Genomic DNA, 18,998 nt, shown 5'->3' with positions numbered 1-18,998 from the left:
AAGAGTGAAAAATTTAAGGGGGTCTGAATACTTTCCGTACCCACTGTATATATATTGCATATTGCTTATTAGAGTATTGCACTGTTAGCTTAGCAATACTTTAATTATAATATCTTATTTTTATTATTATCTCATAATAATGAAAATTTATTTTTTGAGCAGGATAATAAAGCATTATTATTAAGCATTATAGTTAAAGCATTAACTAATAATAATATATATTTTTTTTTATTGTTATCTAACAAGATTTTTTTTCGACAGGATGCTATATAATAATATATAATAAAATAAGAACTATGAACTAATTTACCAAAAAAAACCGGTGTGTGTGTGTGTGTGTGTGTCAATGCAATTTTGCTCTGAGCAGTTTCTTCCTCTCTGAACAGTTTTATTGCGCTGCTTGTTCCCCTGCAGGACAAAGTTGGTCCTGCATGAGACCATGAACACCCCGGTGGAAGTATCTCAGACACTACATGGCCTTCAGAGCGGGATGAGTCATCACAGCCACATAAATCTGAAATCAGCCTGCCCCAGAGATTCTTCTCAGCACACACACACACACATGCAGATAATAAAACCTAATGCGTTTTTCAGCCACTCCAGCAGTCATTTGACAAACTGGATGTTCCACTGTAATATGACACCAGAGCTTTGTGCCGTGGGCCATAACTCCCATGATGCTTCTCGTGATAAATACCAGGTACACACACACACACACACACACACACACACAGACACAGAGAGAGAAAGGCCTGTCTCCCTCTAGCTGTTTGTTAACTCACTGACCAGCAGAGCAGGAATTTGCACTCGCGTTCTAACAGTTTGAACTGTATTCGGTATGAAAGACATTCCAGCTCATGTGACTACAGCAGCCATGACTAAAGCTGTCAGCCGTTTCGGTGCTTTCCAGAGCTGCAGCTGCCCAATCCAGGCCATTTCGATACCCTGCCCTGCCCATACCAACACTACCCCAACCGCACCCCTCCGTACACACACATATTCACACGTCCTCTAACTTTAGAGTGTGTTAACCTAAAGACACAATTTAAGTGCACTGGTATACAGTAATCATACAGTAACACGATGTATAAATCTGAGTGACTTAGAGGTCAGTCTGACAGAGCAAAATGCCTGCAGTATAATCATCTATCATTCTGAATGCGCTATAAATTTCCTTGAAAATATCTGGTGCCCTCTTTTATGCTTACAGGCCAGTGATGGTAATGAGAGAATCGTGGAAATTGTTCACAAGTGGGGAAAATGGGTTGGTCTCGCTGCAAATGTGCAGTTTTATCTTATGGCTTGTTGCTAGGATGGGAATACAAATATAGAAGATTTTATATATAGCATAGAAGATTTGTCATAGGGTAATAGAGGAATATGAGTTTATCAGAGAAATGTCAAATGTGTGGGCATGTGTTTGGACTACATCCAGTTACTGAGCTACATTATTACTAAACCATAAATACCAAAAAGTGCATGAAAAAGGTGTAAAAAATAAATAAATAAGACAATATATTTAATGATAAATTTAAATATATTTAATTAAGGGAAAATAAAAGTTATAAGTAAAGTAAAATAAAAATAAAATAATAAAAATGTATATATTTAATGAATATTTAAATGTAATAAATACATGTATGAATATTGTAATTAATGTATTATATATATATAAAGTTAAAATTTTGATTTATATTATTGTAAATGAAAATTGCATTAAATAAATGTACTTTAAATAAACTTAAAAATAAAAAATAAAATTTTACAATTAAATACACAATAAAATATTTATTTCTATATTTAAGTGAAATTACATGAATTAAAATTATTATTTTTTTTAAATCAAATTAAACTCTTTAACATCTCTTTCTTTCACGCTCCATGCCACGACACACAGCCAAGCTTTGTGAGATGTTTCTGTGGGCACATTGAGTTTACATCATGCCAGAGCCTCGGTCTACTGGAGTCCTGTTTTTCTGAGGTCATGTTTTCATAGGGAGGGACAGCAGAGAGAGAGAGCTCAGGGGAGATCTGAATGATATGTTTTTATGTAAAGCTGCTATGATTATTAAAAAAAACACTTTTTGCATTTTTTAGAGTTGGGGAACTGACAAAAATGAATACATAACTGTTTATGAGTGAGTTTCAATTGAGGGACATCCCTGAATGTCCCAAAAGAAAGGTTTGGTCAGATTTAACCCTTTTGGGGACAGTTTTGCCCCCAAACTATAGTTAAAGGGGTAGTTCACCCAAAAATGAAAATTAGGCTACGTTTTACTCACCCCCGAGGCATCCTAGGTGTATATGACTTTCTTCTTTCAGACGAATCCAGTCGGAGTTATATTAAAAATTGTCTTTGATCTTTCAAGCTGTTTAATGCCACTCAGCAGGTGTTGCATTGCTTCAGTCCAAAAGAACTTAAATAAAAATCACCCATCCATAAAAAAAAAAGTCTCTCACACGGCTCTGAGGGGTGATCAAAGGCCTTCTGTAGCGAATCGAAGCGTTTTTGTAAGAAACGCAGCCTAATTTTCATTTTTGGGTGAACTAACCCTTTAAGTCCACACACACATTCCCAAACCGCTCTCATCATGTAGTCACTCACTCCAGTGACAGCCCACCAGGGCACCGGATCTGATCATTTACTCGTCCTTGTGTCACTACAGGAAATATAAAGAATGCTTGGTGGGTTCGTGGGAAAGCAAAGGTAGGAATTTTATCCTGAAGCTTAAAGTGCCAAATAAACATTTCCTGTTGTCTAACTCCTCACACACTGGTATGACAGGGTCAGGGATGATATGATTATGAATTCTTTAAGAGCAGCGTCTCCCTTGGGCTCCATTATGACTTTGCACAGTCTTGTACTTTGCCAAACGGGGTGTGTGTGTATGTGTGTGTGTGTGTGTGTGTTATGCTACCCAAAAGATGAGTTTATTGCTCAGAGGTTGCTTTTCCATCTCATGGAGGTCTCATTTGTATCTTTGCCTCAAATATAAAAACAAAGGTTCTTTATGGGAGTCTATGGTTCCAAGAAGAACCTTTAACACCTATGGATGTTCTTCAAAGGTTCTTATTAATGTAATTTATGCTTAATCATATTCATAAAAGTTAAACAAGCTGATATACACATTTAAAATGTACAGTTCTTCTCATCTTTGGGGGAAAAAAACAGACCAAAAAATACTGATGACTCATCCTGCACTCACTCGTTTTGTCCAATCAAATGCTATCTAAAATGAAAATGTCCCTCCCCCTGATACCAACTATATCTGACTACCAATATTAAATGGCAAATCATGTTGATGCCTGTGATGTACATGCAAACTGTTTATATCCCACCCCAATTTCCTGTTTAGGAAAGCTATTTTCTCCTATGGGTACAGTAAATCTATAACGCTATAATTTCTTTCATGATGGCTAGAGGCAGGATGTCACCAAAGCTTATGAGTGGAAACAAAGACTCAAAGTCTAACAGAAAACACATTTCCAACATCTCAGACCCCCTGCAGAAATGAAAAATGAGGAAACTAGTCAGTTTGTAGTCAGAGAGAGAGAGAGTGAGGGGTACTGTGGGTGGATAAACCCAATGTTTGCCTTCATGTGTGTGTGTGTGTGTGAACTTATAGATAGAGAGAAGAGAAACTGGGGTTTTCTTCATCAGATGTCTCATGTGGTGTCTAACAGTGGATTTGGCGAGCCACCACCTCAAAAGAAGAACCAAGTTTTTTTTTTTTTATTCGCCATTTCTGTATCTAAATCAGCTGTTTTCTCAGCCTCTATTTAGCCACATCCGCATGACAAATTCAAATGAAGTCAACCACTCAGTTAATACACAAAGCCCTTCCTCTGCTTGTGTGAAAACAGCACACTGGTTCCCAACCTCCCAAATGAGCACGATAGCAGCAGCAGTGACACACTGAGTCACAGTGCCAGGAGGTCAGCGCGAGTGAGTCTGTTTGTGAGCAAATTACTCAGTGAGCTTAAATAGTTTATTACAGTTTCACAGTGTCGTTTTAGAGATATATATTCCAGAAAGTACGAATCTGAATTGTTTTGATCAGATATTTTAATCTATAGCCATATAATAATAATAATTATTATTATTATTATTATTTACTAGTTGTTAGTAGTTGTTTTATTATTAGTTTTATTATTATTATTCATTATTAGTAGTTGTTTTAAATGTGCTATAGAAATAAAGTTTGTTATATGGAACATATTTAATAATAAATAAATAAATAAATAAATAGATGATGATGATAATAATAATAATAATAACAATAAGTAATTATAAATAAACAAATAAATAAATTAAAAATAAATCCATACATAAAATATTTAAATGATGATGATTACAATAACAGCAATAATTATTAATATTAAAAGAATTAAATAAAAAATTAATTATAAATAAAATAAATGAAAAATAAATACACACATAAAATAATAATAATAAGTAATAAGTATATTATTAGTAATTCTATATTATATTTATATAATATAATTAATATTATAAGTAATTCTAAATAAATAAATAAATGAAAAATAAATACACACATAAAATAATAATAATAAGTAATAAGTATATTATTAGTAATTCTATATTATATTTATATAATATAATTAATATTATAAGTAATTCTAAATAAATAAATAAATGAAAAATAAATACACACATAAAATAATAATAATAAGTAATAAGTATATTATTAGTAATTCTATATTATATTTATATAATATAATTAATATTATAAGTAATTCTAAATAAATAAATAAATGAAAAATAAATCCATACGTAAAATATACAAGTGATGATGATGATATTACTACCACTATTAATAGTTGTTACAGTTATGCATTTATTTATTTATTTATTATAACAATAATAATTATAAATAAATAAATAATATGTTTCATTTAATAATAATAATAATAATTATAATAATAAGTAATAAGTATATTATTAGTAATTCTATATTATATTTATATAATATAATTAATATTATAAGTAATTCTAAATAAATAAATAAATGAAAAATAAATCCATACGTAAAATATACAAGTGATGATGATGATATTACTACCACTATTAATAGTTGTTACAGTTATGCATTTATTTATTTATTTATTATAACAATAATAATTATAAATAAATAAATAATATGTTTCATTTAATAATAATAATAATTATTATTATTATTTCTTATTTATATATAAAATGTATTTATTATATACATACATTTATAATTGTTTTATCATTACGTTCCATTTTATCATTATGTTCCATCGTCATTCTATATTTAAATATATATCATTATTTGATTATTATTAATACAATTTATGTATTATAATTATTTATTTTATTATTATTACCTTTAAATTTTTGTGATCATGTGAATGTTGTGGCATGGGTGTGTGTGTGAGGTCACAGGGTTCTTGGGGAGTGACAGCTGCTGCAGGCTCTGTGGGCGGGGCAGGGGCGTGTCCCATCACATCCCCTCCGCCTCCACCTTACCCTTGTTTGATATGAAGTGAAGATGTTCCAGTGTTTATAGCAACTGTCATCATAAACATAGCGTGACCCTCTTCACATCCAAACAGCCCACAATACGCCCCACGGATAACTTCATTTAGACACCGAAAATAAATCTGTTATTGCACAAATGCAGACACACTGTCAGTGATAAAAGGTCCAGTTTTATTGGTTTATACAAACTGAAACTGTCCATGTGCAGTCTGTTAAACACGCTCTCACAAGCACTTATTTTCTCAACGGAGGAATAAATAACAGCTTGATGGTCAGGCACAGATTTATACTATACTGAAGCGATAAACTACAAGGCCTTCATTGTTTTTTTGTAAATCAATTACTAAGAAGAAACTATGCTATACTACAATATAGGCTTCTAGTATACACTATAAACAAAAAGTATATGGAAAATTTCATTTTAGACATTATATCTTTCGTCTTGTGTTTCAGTCCTGAATGAATCAATGTGTTTAAATGAATCAGGTGATGATTCAAGAGCAAAAGACGAGTGATTCAAATGATTCATAAAATCAAGTCACATGTCGCCACCTACTGGTTACAAAGTAACTTGTAGCAAGAATTAAGATGCACCACTTTTTTTTGTTCATTTATTCTGCACTTTAAATCTTGCACTTTTCTCATCTTGAGTCTTACATTTATTTTTCTAATAAAATAATTTGTCAAATAAGGCAAGTACTTCAAAGGCTGCCTAAACAAACTTGAACAGGGCAATATAAATGTAAAATATTGACTCTCTCAGATTTTTATGAGACATCTTAAAATGTCTGTAATGCTTTAAGCAAATAATGTTGTAATGCTCCATGTGTTTTTTGTCCCCTACAGTTGCTGGGGAACTGAGGTTTACTCTATCTAAAATTCCCAGAATACCCTGGGTCTCTACTGACCTGTCAACACATTCCTAAAGCTCCATTCACTCTCTAATTGGCTAGGACGTCAATGCATCCTGGTCCTGATTGGCTCACCTCTGAAAGCTCTGAGGCAACATATAACTTTACCGGCTCTGTTTACACGGATCCCCGGTTGCTGTGGCAACAGTGATGGCGAATGTTGCAATGCAGCGAGTGCCTTAAAGTTCTGACATATTCTTATGTAACTGCATGTGTGTTGATTGATTTGGACATTTCTTTATATGACTCACTCAGATTTAGGACCTAGAAATATGAGGTCAAAGGTCATGCTATACATATGAACTCACTTGGAAACATTGTCAGGGTGTCCAACAGGAAGGACGTCTGTGTTTTATAGATGTTTAAAGGCCAAATGGTAAAGTCAGCACTTAAGATTTCACTGGTTTTGCATCGTTGCCGCAGGTCAGTGAGTACAGTAGCTTTCATATCAGTCGAAACCAGTTCTAAATCCTTCATCACGTTATCCCAGCATGTCAGAGCACAGAATGGCAAAAAAAGCCTTGTAGTCATAAAATCGCACAATATTATCATCGTAACAAGAAACCCGTAGAGACAAAAAGACCTTTGTTTTACAGCACACCCCATTCCACAATATAGAGGAAAGGGCTTTTATGAGAATCTTTCATAACTTATAATGCCTTTGGGGAAAACATCGTTCCAATGCTTCCATTGTTTTACAAGTTTTAAATGAACAGGATTATGTCATTGTAAGTAAACAGAACTTACTCTCAGTTCATGGGATGGTGCTTCTGGTTTAAAAGGTGAGTGGCTCATAACTTGAAAACGAATGGACGAAAGAAAGGAAATAGAGGGCGAGATGGATCTGACCCAGCGGCCCGGCAATTTGACCATTTCCTGACTTCAAAATGATACTTAAGTCACAGGCTAAACTAAGAATGACGAGAGTTGGTCAGTTTCCCACAGCGTAAATCTGCTGGGTCAGTGCTGGTGTCCTCATTTAGTTTTTTTTTTCTTTCTTTCTTTTTAAGAGTTTCTTAAGAGAAATTTGAAATAATAAAACTAGCTTTTTTTATTTCTATGTGGTTGATAAGGTGTTTTGTTTTGGGGCATGTTTCTATGTGGTTCCATTGCATAAGATAAAATGTATGCACCAGGGTTATTTTCTGAAACCATTAAAAAAAGCATTTTCATTACTTGAGATATAATAAAATATTAAAAAAAAAAATATTTCATTTCAGCTACCTGCCAAGGCAACGTTTAAAATTTGTATTCATTTTAGGTTAAAGTACTAAACTAAGCAAAACGAAATAAATGAAAACTAATAATAAAAAAATACAATACAGATTTTTTTCTTTTTACTATACATAATGCAGAAACATTATCTTTAAAAAACACCCCAAAACGAATAAAAATGACAAAAATACAACAAAAGTTCTGACATTTTAATTACAATTGAAGTGAAATTAATAAAATATAAAACTAAAATCTTATCTAATTGGTTTTCTTTTTTTATGTGATTTGTACATTTTGTTAATTACAGCTGTATTTTTATTTTTTTTACCACAGTTTAACAGTGTCTAAGAAAAACTTTAAATGAAATATGACAGAAAAAAATAAATGTCTTACGTGTCATTTACAGGGTGTTTTCTCTTTTTTATGTATCATTTACAGGATTTTTCTTTTTTTTTTGGATTGTGATTCTCAAAATTTCAAATTATGAAATGTATGAAAATATTATTTAATTATTATTTACTTAATTATTATACACATTAAGTGTGTGTGTGTGTGTGGTCCTGGTTGGGCTACAAAGATGGCAATATCCAAAATCTTTGTCTTTGTGGGGAAATTTTTTTGGAAACAAGCTTATAAACCATACAAGGCAAGGCAAGGCAAGTTTATTTATACAGCACATTTCATACACAATGGTAATTCAAAGTGCTTTACATAAAAGAAAAGAAAAAATAAGAATAATCACAACAATAAAACAAGGAATTTAAAAACTTTGAAAATGATAAATAAAATTGATTTAAGAGGTTTAATTTACAGAATTAAGTTTTTTGAAAATCTAAAAATGCAAAAAGATTTTTGTGAGGGGGTAGGTTTAGGTGTAGGGTTGGTGTAGGGCGATAGAAAATACAGTTTGTATAAAAACCATTACGCCTATGGAATGCCATAAAGCATGGAAACCCAACATGCGTGTGTGTGTGTGTGTGTGAGTGAGTGTTTTTCTCTTTTCTGTGGTGAACGAGGTGTTTTCAGAGCAGTATAGGAGGTTTGAATGTTTACATCCACCCTCCTCCTCTGTATCTGCACGTGTTGTGGGATGTGGTTTGCCCAGAAAAGAGGAGTAAAAAGAAAATGGAGCAAAAACAGTTATTCGTTTGAGTGCACCCTCCTCGCCCGTTCCCATTTGCTATTGGACGTGAGAGCAGCCAATGAGTGGGTGGGGAGGTGGACTTCCTGTGGGCCAGCGACACGGGCCCCACATGTAAAATATTCCTGACCTCTCCCATGGTGTTTATTTTAAAAAGAAAAAAGGAAAGCGTTCCCCATCATTAAGGAAAACAGTGAGCCTGTGCGTGTGGTATCTGGATGCTTGCCTGGTCTTAGTTTTACTGCACCGTGATTGGTGGAGAGGATTCAGTTTTTTTGTTTTTTTTGCAAAACAGGCTCTTCTTATGTCACATCACATATATGAAACATGTATGTTTGGAAGGGGCGGGACAGTGTGAATGACAGCAGACGCACACCAGAACACTGTGTTCTGATGTAGATAAGACGTCTGCTGGTGTGGGCGAGTGTTGGGACACATTCTTGGGCTCCATTGATCTTCTATCTGTAGGGTCACATGTATGTACAGGTGCATCTCAATAAATTAGAATGTCGTGGAAAAGTTCATTTATTTCAGTAATTCAACTCAAATTGTGAAACTCGTGTATTAAATAAATTCAATGCACACAGACTGAAGTAGTTTAAGTCTTTGGTTCTTTTAATTGTGATGATTTTGTCTCACATTTAACAAAAACCCACCAATTCACTATCTCAACAAATTAGAATACTTCATAAGACCAATAAAAAAAACATTTTTAGCGAATTGTTGGCCTTCTGGAAAGTATGTTCATTTACTGTACATGTACTCAATACTTGGTAGGGGCTCCTTTTGCTTTAATTACTGCCTCAATTCGGCGTGGCATGGAGGTGATCAGTTTGTGGCACTGCTGAGGGGGTTTTTGTTAAATGTGAGCCAAAATCATCACAATTAAAAGAACCAAAGACTTAAACTACTTCAGTCTGTGTGCATTGAATTTATTTAATACACGAGTTTTACCATTTGAGTTGAATTACTGAAATAAATGAACTTTTCCACGACATTCTAATTTATTGAGATGCACCTGTAGATGCGATCTCTCTCAACCTACATGTCTCTAACAGGTACTGTAGACAGTGATAAGGGCATGTTAAGAGAACCAAGATCAAAAAGAAGAATCACGAAACACAGAAAATTAAGCAAAAGTATTGGATTGTTGTTGGAAAAGCAACAACAACAACAACAACAATAATAATAATAATAATAATAATAATGTAAAAACATTACAAAGATGATTATGTAAAAGCACATCTAGCGCCCCCAGGTGGTTTCTATAAAAAGAAAGTTGCAGATTGAAAAATTAATAGTGAAATGCTGCCATCTATTGGTAGATATGTGTAATTTAGGTTGTCAGTTTCAGTACTTAATTTCTACATACGTCGGGTGCATTAATTTATCATGACAAACTTAATCAAATATTCATATTGTTTTGTAGTGCACTTCAAAAAGAAGCCATAAATATTACACTCTAAAAAAAGCTGGGTTGTTTCAACCAACTTTGGGTCAAATATGGACTAACCCAACCGTTGGGTTAAATTTTTACATTAAATTTTTAACCCAAAAGTTGGGTTAGTCCATATTTGACCCAAAGTTGGGTTGAAACAACCCAGCATTTTTTAGAGTGTATGTTGGCCAATTGCCAACATCAAACATCCATGTAGAAGACTTTTTATACAGTTATATTTACATTACATGCATAATTAAATTACAATATTAATATTCCATTTAAAGGTTTTTATGTATTTTATGTAAATGATATAAATAGGTATTTTATACTTTTTAATATTTTTGCGCATGAAATTATTTATGTGTGTGTAGAAAATGTTAAAATGTGTGTGTTTTTTTTTTTAATTAAAAATATTTGGTTGGAGTGTTTGTCCTGATTGGAACAGAGAGAGTGGAAGAAAAAGTAGGATTAATTATAGAAAAAATCTTCTCAGTAGTTTTGACATTTAAATGGGTTCATTTAGCTTTTTTCCATTTGCACTGAGAACTTCTCTCTGGCTTTGAAGGATCTTATCTGAGTACAGATAAGAGTACAGATGATGCTGGAAACCACTGATATTTCTTCTAAAGATGAGGGCAGATGGCCTCTTGTTTTCCTCCACTGAAAATATTCTAGCACACTGTTGGTGAATTAATGCATCTGAAATAAGTATGCATGAGTCTGAAAATATTCTTTTATACGTTAGACCCAACAGATGCATCACATTACTTTGCCACATGTGCCAACAGAAGCTAGACATATGTATACCATAAAAGGTGCATTTAATGCCATTTAATGCTAATTACAATAGCAGAAAAATATTCAATTTAATTTAATTTGATTTGATTAAATATGTATGAAATGATTTCTCTCTCTCAGCCTACAGAACCTCTCAACATGAATCATTATGCCACTAAGAAGAGTGTGGCAGAGAGCCTGCTGGATGTGGCGCTGCTGATGGCAAATGCCTCTCAGCTGAAAGCTGTCCTGGAGCAGGGCCCCGAGTTCAAGTACTACTTCACTGTCATCGTCCTCATCGCCGCGTCTCTCTTCTTCCAAGTGCTCGTAGGGGCTCTCTTTGTCCACATGGGTGAGAGTGAAATCCATCATGCATTATGCCCAATACCTGTAAGTATGTTTTATATTTAGTTATTTCTTTTCATACAATCTTCCCTTCTCAGCACGCAAAAACCTCAATGACGTGGCCAATCAGAGGAAGCTGGACATAATAAACAATGTGGCCACTGTGCTGGTGTTCCTCACCGTCATCATCAACATCTTCATCACCGCTTTTGGAGTGCAGAAGACAGGTCTCTATCCTAAGCAGTAAACTGTCTGTAAGATACAGGTGATACAGAAAATAAAAATCAATGTTGAATATGCATGCCACAGTATAATGAGCAAACTGACTGTTTCTTTCATGTTGTTTGGTTTTAGGGTCTCAGTAATGGTCATTCTTCAGGCCGGTCCAATCATGAAAGACTTCCTTCTGGCTTTGATATTTGTTATACTATAGAAGACACAGTTATTTTATGGTCTTTTTAAAAATTCATTTATTTCTACAGAGGGCATTATATTAAAGGGTCTACAACATACATTTATCATAGACTGTCTAATGATTTATATTACCTAGAGGCAAAACTATAATCAAATAACACAAATTCATCATCTAATATGTGTTGTACACTTCATATTGTCCCAACTATTCATAAACGTTTATTATAAAATACTTAACTGTTTACTATCCAGTTTAATGTATTTAAATGATCTCTGGCACTTTTTCTGTAAAAAATGTCTTTGTACCCATAAAACGTGTGTGTGTGTGTGTGTGTGTGAGAGAGAGAGAGAGAGAGAGTGCGATACAGTACACAACGATCACGTGGGTTGCTTGACCTAAAGGAAGATATCTACTGACCTCTAGTGGACTATATATATATGTGTCATAGAAACAGACAAATGGAAATAAGTAATGAAAAAAAAACATAAATCCCTTTCAAGTTTTAAATGTAAATTAAATTTGCCTTGTGGATTTACCTACGGTAACTAAAGCATTAATAATAATAATAAGAGATCAACACCAGAAAATATATTTCAGGTATTAATGGGATGCAAATGGAATTGGTTTGAAAATGCTTTCAGTAAGAATGATGATTTAACTTCCTTACAAAGCTGATCTGATAATCACATAGTTAAAGCAATGAGACTAGAGCCTAATTTTATTAAATGTTCTTGTTTAAGGGAATTGAACATCCTGAACCTGATCAATGCAGTTTGGGTCTGTGAGTCCTTTTCCTGCAGTCATGCTTCAGTTACACAAGCAAGTGATATCATTCAAACCCCAAATTACACCCAGAAGACCAATGCTGGAGGAGGTCTCCATCGTGTTGGTATACAGCTCCAGTCTCCAGTGCTCAACATATAGAGAATATCTGAAGATGTGATGATGGGTAAATCTGAACAGAATGGATGTTGTTTAGTCTGTTGACATTTACATTTAATCATTACCAGATTCTTTTAATCCACAACAACTGTCAAAATGAAAAACACCACCAGCAAGTCACTAATATAATGATTGTAACTGTTAAGGATTGAAAGGATTAAAAGAGTGAACGAGTTTAAGAGTAAAATAAATCTTTAGCACTATCAAATGAGTTGTAATATTATTATATTATGGTATCATAGAATAGTAATGGTATCATAGAAATAAAAATTGAAAATAATAAATATAGTTGTCATGTCAAGAAATAAAAAATATTTTTTTTCTTTGTTACTGAAGTATAAACCGAAGTATAAATTGTGTGTGTATATATATATATATATATATAAATAAAGGAAAGAAAGAAAGAAAGAACAAGCTGCTACACTTGAAGCCCAGTGTATGTGGTGCCACCTCAAATAAGAGGTGCAGAAGCGCTCGTGCACGTCACGGCGGTCATGGAGGCCAGTGTCGGGCGCGCGCATCCCGGTTCGTTACGTCACTTGAAGCGCCCTGGCTCGTAGCTCTGGCAAAGAGAGGAAGAAAACGACAGAAGCACTCTAGAACAAGGCTTTCCCCGCCGTTATCAGCTCTCAAAGTGATAACGGCCCGTCTACAACAATAGATGTAGGCACAGCCATCTCACCAAACCGGACTAACCTCTTGTGGAAGAAGGTAAGGAGCTTTTGAAAGTGATTTTCCTCAGCTGAAGAGTCTGAGCTGCTCGGACACAAGCCCATTGATAGTGTATGTGGAGATATATCTGTTTACTGCACACTAACGGTCTATATACGTTCGTATGCGCCCAGACAAACTAGAGGGAAGGTAAATAAAGCTGATATTTCACACTATGCGCACTAGAGACTGTTCAAATGAAACGCTGTTGCGCCAGCAAGCAATGGAGGAACAGGAGGAGGGGAAAAAGAAAAAAATATATACACACATATTCCGTGTTAGAGAGGTGTCTCGTTCCAGTGGCGAGTTTATGATTCGACATGAACGGCTATAGTGAGACAATCTGGACACTATTGTGTGGTAAAAACCGCTGCGAATCCGTCCAAAGCTTCAGCCCAGGCGGTGTCAAGCTTCTTCAAGAGGAAGTCCTGTGACTACATGTGCATTTCAGACTTTCATTCCTGATTTCTTTGCTTATTTCCTACGTAGAACAGATTTAAAGCGTCCGCAAGGCGGTTACTAAATATCCGCGAATTGTTACAAAGTATCTCCTCACTCTCTGTGACGTCAGCAGGAAAATATGTATCGGTTACAAAATATCTCTTCTTTAGAACAAACACAAAGTATCTCCCCGCTGGGGAAATATTTACCCGAACTCCAAACGGAGAAGTTGTTTATTATTGAGCAAATCAAACCCTCAAACACAACAGTTTTGTTTAAAAGCAGATGATGTTGTTATAGGACCCTGCAGGTAGTTCAATCAAGTGTTGTTCCCGACTGATTCTCGTTTAGAATAATTTGATTGGCTCCTCTGTGAAGGATCCAAGAGCCCCTCCCTTATTTTTAACCACAGTGTTTAATAATAGCATAATATATATTTATATATTATTATACTTATTTTTACTGTAATATTAAATATTGATGTTAAATGTTACTCTTATTCCTTCGTAATGTGATGTTTTTTTACAATTCAGTTTTTATTAGCTCATTAATTGCATGGACTATGCGTTGAATATTTATTTATATATAATAAATTAAAAATAATTTGTGATTAAACTTTTTTGTCTGAAAATGTGGACCTTTTTGTTGATGCTGGTTGTAAATTACAGTGCAAAATAAAACCTGACATCCTCTTTTATTCATATGGATGTTAGGGGTGTTCATGTGTTATGAATATTAGAGATATCAATCATATATCTAGTGATCCAACAGGTGTCTCGCACATCAGTGCTTTGGTTCAGTACTGTTTTGTGTTGTTGATCCTTGTTTATGGAAGCCTGTGGTTGTTTTGTTCCCCCATGTCTAATCACATGACATATCACACGTTTTGCTGTGAATTTTGTCAGTAGAATAGACCAACAGTGATTTGATAACCATGCCGAGGAAGTGCTTTCTTGCTTTCTCGGTTGTGTGGATCTCAGCAGGTTTCTTCAGTGGCAACATTAGGTCTATATGTTCAGTCCGCTGGATCAATCCTGTGTATCTGTGTTTGTCAGGGTTTGACTGGGCTGCTTGTGTCAGGAAGCTGGAATTGAGGTCTTTCTGACATAGAAGGATTACTGTAATGTCAAGCCGACCTGGTGTGAACTCATACACAAACAAACATGTTTGACTAGCATTTTTTTTTTAAATGAACAAATACCGAAATCTATATCTAGCAGGTTGACTGATGACGGATCACATATTTATTTATTTATTTTAATTGTATTTTTAAATTAATTTGTGTATTATTTATATTACTTATTTGTGACCCTGGACCACAAAACCGGTCATAAGCGTCAAGTTTTCGAAATTGAGATTTATACATCACATGAAAGCTGAATAAATAAGCTTTCCATTGATGTATGGTTTGTTATGATAGGACAATATTTGGCTGAGATACAACTATTTGAAAATCTGGAATCTGAGGGTGCAAAAAAATCAAAATATTGAGAAAATCGCCTTTAAAGTTGTCCAAATGAAGTTCTTAGCAATGCATATTACTAATCAAAAATTACATTTTAATATATTTACAGTAGGAAATTTACAAAATATCTTCATGGAACATGATCTTTACTTAATATCCTAATGATTTTTGGCATAAAAGAAAAATCTATAATTTTGACCCATACAATGTATTTTTGGCTATCGCTACAAATATACCCCAGCGACTTAAGACTGGTTTTGTGGTCCAGGGTCACATTTTTATTTAAATAAACTTCATTTATTATGCACTTTATTAAACTTTATTTAAATAATAGCAGAAAAGATTTACTTAAAATTTAAATTGAAAACACAGTTGAAAACATCAAATGTTTACATATCTTCAGCATGCAGGGAAATGCTTCTGGCCGCCAGGGTTTGTGTCTGTATCTTCTCAGACCTGGAACTTTCCTAGGATCTGATTTGACACATGTGATGTCTGTTCGGTGATGAGGGTGACTGAATTACTGCAAAGAAGATCTAAGCACTGCCTAAAACCATTTGTTCGTTTTTTTAGTAGAGAAAAATGTTAAGTAGCAAAAGCGTAGATGTTTGTTTGAATAAACTGAGACATATCAAGATAAATCGCTGAGATTAGGGTGTATATGATTGACCTGTCTCCTCTTTTGTAAGATCTGGCCAGGTCTTCATTTTTATTTCATCTCTGGAGGGTGTATAAATGCAGGGAGGTGAGTGATTCTTAGACTCTGAGACATGCAGGAAAGTTTGTCTTGTGTCAGCGTGTACCAGCATGCTTTCATTTCTCAAGGAGAAGGTGTTGTTCTGTTGGTGGTTTGAAGCCTATGAAAAATGTATTTTTACTTTTGGATATGTGGATGTGTTATGCAATCTGGTGTGTTAAGAGAAACACTTTTTTGAAATGGTGAAGCCATGGTGGGATGCAGGATAGGTTTTAAGGGTGCATCTGGATTTTAAGTCCTTAATGCCTCATAATGTAATGCTTGTAACCTGTTTTTAGTTGAGATGTAAATGAACATGACATCTTTATTTTTTTCTAGATTAATTTTTTTGTTTATTTTTTTTATTTTACTTTTTTGATTTATCAGTTGATATTAGATATTTATTAGATATTTCCTCTATTTTTACATTTAGATTGGCATTTGTCGTAGTCTATAAAACTTAAGTTAATCTTTATAAACATTAATAATTTAATAATGTTTGTAAATGTAATCATTATCAAATCTGAAAAAAACAATATCCAATTTTAATAATGCATATTATTGTTTTAATGTCTAAATTCACTAGTTTTAAAAAAATTGATTAAAAAAAAATTATTATTAATTTTAATATATCGGTTAAGCATTAACAATTAAATATCTAATATCAAATTATATATTTAAAAAAAATTTGATCAATCATTTTAAATGCTACAAGTGAATTTAGGCATCACAGCATTATAATGTAAAAAATGAAAAACTGGCGTTGATTTTCAAATTTTAATAAAGATTATATTTTATAGTGTAAAAATGGGAATGCTCATTTCCTATACTTTTACAATTATGTAATATAATTTCATATGTTTTAGATTTTTTTGATTGCTTTTGCCATCATCTAACACTCACTTGAAGTTAATGTTTATAAACACTAATAATTAAAAAACACTGTTAAATGTAATATCCAGTTTTTATAATTCACATTACAATGTTGTGATGCCTAAATTTACTTGAAGCATTTAAAATGATTTATTTGTGTGTGTGTGTGTGTTTTTTATTTTGAATTAATTTAGACAGAATTGTATTTAATAGAATTTTAATATTTGTCTTTTATTGATTATTGGCCAAAATAACTGAAACCAGGCCATTCACACAGAACGCATATTTATCACATTATCACAAGAGAGCGGCATGTTTAGAAAGCCTTGTAAAATTAATGTAAGTTCAACTTTTAAAAAACACATCTCGACTTTATGGCGGTTTTTCCCCATCCCACTGTATCTTATGTTTTTAAATGAAGAAAGTAGCCTACTCTTTGTGATTGGTTTTCGGTCCTTTGTATTAAACTATACATACATGCATGGTGCTGTTTTTTTTTTCTAATTGTTTAAGCAACTTTATTAATTATATATGGTTTATAAACATTATTTTAAACATTATGCACTTTTTTTTTCAAAGATAGTCGTGTTATTTTATTACGCTTTGAAGAAACGTGCATTAGGGCTGTCAAAAAAAATTCGTTGAATTAAAAAAAAAAATCCACATTCGAATGCAATTTATAGGTCTGTGTCAGCCATCAGGCAGCCTTATCAGTGGCGCACAAAATGTGACGACGATGTAACTGTCATTGCATTTTAATGCTTTTGTTAGCCTATTCAGCTGAACCCACTAGATGTGGCACTGCTACGTTGTTCATTCAATATATTGCGGAAAGCGAGAGCATCAGTGTGGAGAAAATGTTGTTTACGTCAAAACTGAAACCAAGCCGTTCACACAGAATGCATATTTATCACATTTTCTAGAGGGACATCTATCAGTGTTGCACTCGCGTCTCGCACAAAAGAGCGGCATGTTTAGAAAGCCATGTAAAATTAATGTAAGTTCAACTTTAAAAAAACATGTCTCAAGACTTTATGGCGGTTTTTCCCCATCCCACTGTATCTCATGTTTTTAAATGAAGAAAGTAGCCTACTCTTTGTGATTGGTTTTCGGTCCTTTGTATTAAACTATACATACATGCATGGTGCTGTTTTTTTTTTTCAAATTGTTTAAGCAACTTTATTAATTATATATGGTTTACAAACATTATTTTAAACATTATGCATTTTTGCATATGCATATTTTATTATGCTTTGAAGAAACGCAAAAAGCTTTTTTCCCCCTAACTGAAATTATGCCTTTTAAATTCGAATATGATTTGAAATTATGATTTGATATGATTTTGATAATATTTAAGTAGAAAATTCTAATTTAGTTTTTCAGTCATTTTGACAGCCCTACTACAAATGCAACAGCAACTCAATGACTGTGCTGAGCAAGCCAGACTCAAGCTGTCCAGATAGAGGGAGCCCAGCAGGATTCTGATTCTCCTGAGTCCCTCGTGTGGTTTAGCATGTCTGGTGCGGGCAGCCTATCTTTGACCTAATTAACTCTCGCAAACAGACGGACAGACAGGGGACGAGAACCTGTCAGGCCAGAGAAGAAAAGCACATTCAACACCGGCTCTCTCGTTTCATGCTAGCAGGTCAGGACTGGAGATGAGAATTGATTAGTTGATCCGGAGTCTCAGAGGAATGATGTGTTTGCTGAAGAGTTTGTAACAACATCTTTGGCTTATAGCTCTAAAGCTGTGGGTTTGGGAAACAGTAATGTGTAATATGGGAGTCACTTTAGTGGTTTTAGCTAAGATTCTGTTATGTAATTATTCTGTTATTTTACAGTTTATAAATATACAATAACATTTCTAAAACTTGAACTGAAATTAAAATGAAAATATAAAATGCAGAAAATAAAAATAAAAACGTATGGCAAAAGATAAAAAAAAACTGTAATAGTATTTCAGTGTTACTAAAATATCACTGATTTATCATGCAATTGATAACACAAAAAAACCAACATGATTCTGAGCCAAATAATGCAATGTGAAAGAGTCAAGGC

General features: G+C 33.5%; 2 protein-coding genes and 1 long non-coding RNA gene across 10 annotated transcripts in view; 2 read left to right on the top strand and 1 right to left on the bottom strand.

The window, feature by feature from the left end:
- LOC107658851 (ninjurin-2-like) overlaps positions 1 to 11,936 on the top strand; it is a 19,065-nt gene extending 7,129 nt beyond the window's left edge. The window contains exons 2-4 of one of the 2 annotated variants that reach the window (XM_016447528.1): positions 11,154 to 11,364; positions 11,456 to 11,584; positions 11,712 to 11,936. In XM_016447528.1, the coding sequence (XP_016303014.1) occupies positions 11,154 to 11,364; positions 11,456 to 11,584; positions 11,712 to 11,722 (351 nt within the window). In that variant the 3' untranslated portion in view covers positions 11,723 to 11,936. Of the gene's footprint in view, positions 1 to 11,153; positions 11,365 to 11,455; positions 11,623 to 11,711 lie in introns of both variants that reach the window. The other variant, XM_016447527.1, reaches the window with a different exon arrangement.
- LOC107658852 (uncharacterized) lies at positions 11,299 to 13,901 on the bottom strand. The gene is made up of 3 exons (XR_001630843.1): positions 13,694 to 13,901; positions 11,538 to 11,609; positions 11,299 to 11,400 (listed from the first exon to the last, which is right to left on the bottom strand). It is a non-coding gene; the product is annotated as an uncharacterized LOC107658852 (long non-coding RNA).
- Positions 13,200 to 18,998, top strand: part of erc1b (ELKS/RAB6-interacting/CAST family member 1b) — a 231,614-nt gene continuing 225,815 nt past the window's right edge. For all 7 annotated transcript variants that reach the window (XM_016447524.1, XM_016447521.1, XM_016447523.1 and 4 more), the window contains exon 1: positions 13,200 to 13,425. The gene's annotated coding sequence lies outside the window, so the exon portion shown is untranslated. The remainder of the gene's footprint in view (positions 13,426 to 18,998) is intronic.

This window comes from Sinocyclocheilus anshuiensis, unplaced genomic scaffold, assembly GCF_001515605.1.
Source record: "Sinocyclocheilus anshuiensis isolate Anshui unplaced genomic scaffold, SAMN03320099.WGS_v1.1 scaffold283, whole genome shotgun sequence".
Taxonomy (NCBI): Eukaryota; Metazoa; Chordata; class Actinopteri; order Cypriniformes; family Cyprinidae; genus Sinocyclocheilus; species Sinocyclocheilus anshuiensis.
This window is presented reverse-complemented; position numbering and strand designations above follow the sequence as displayed.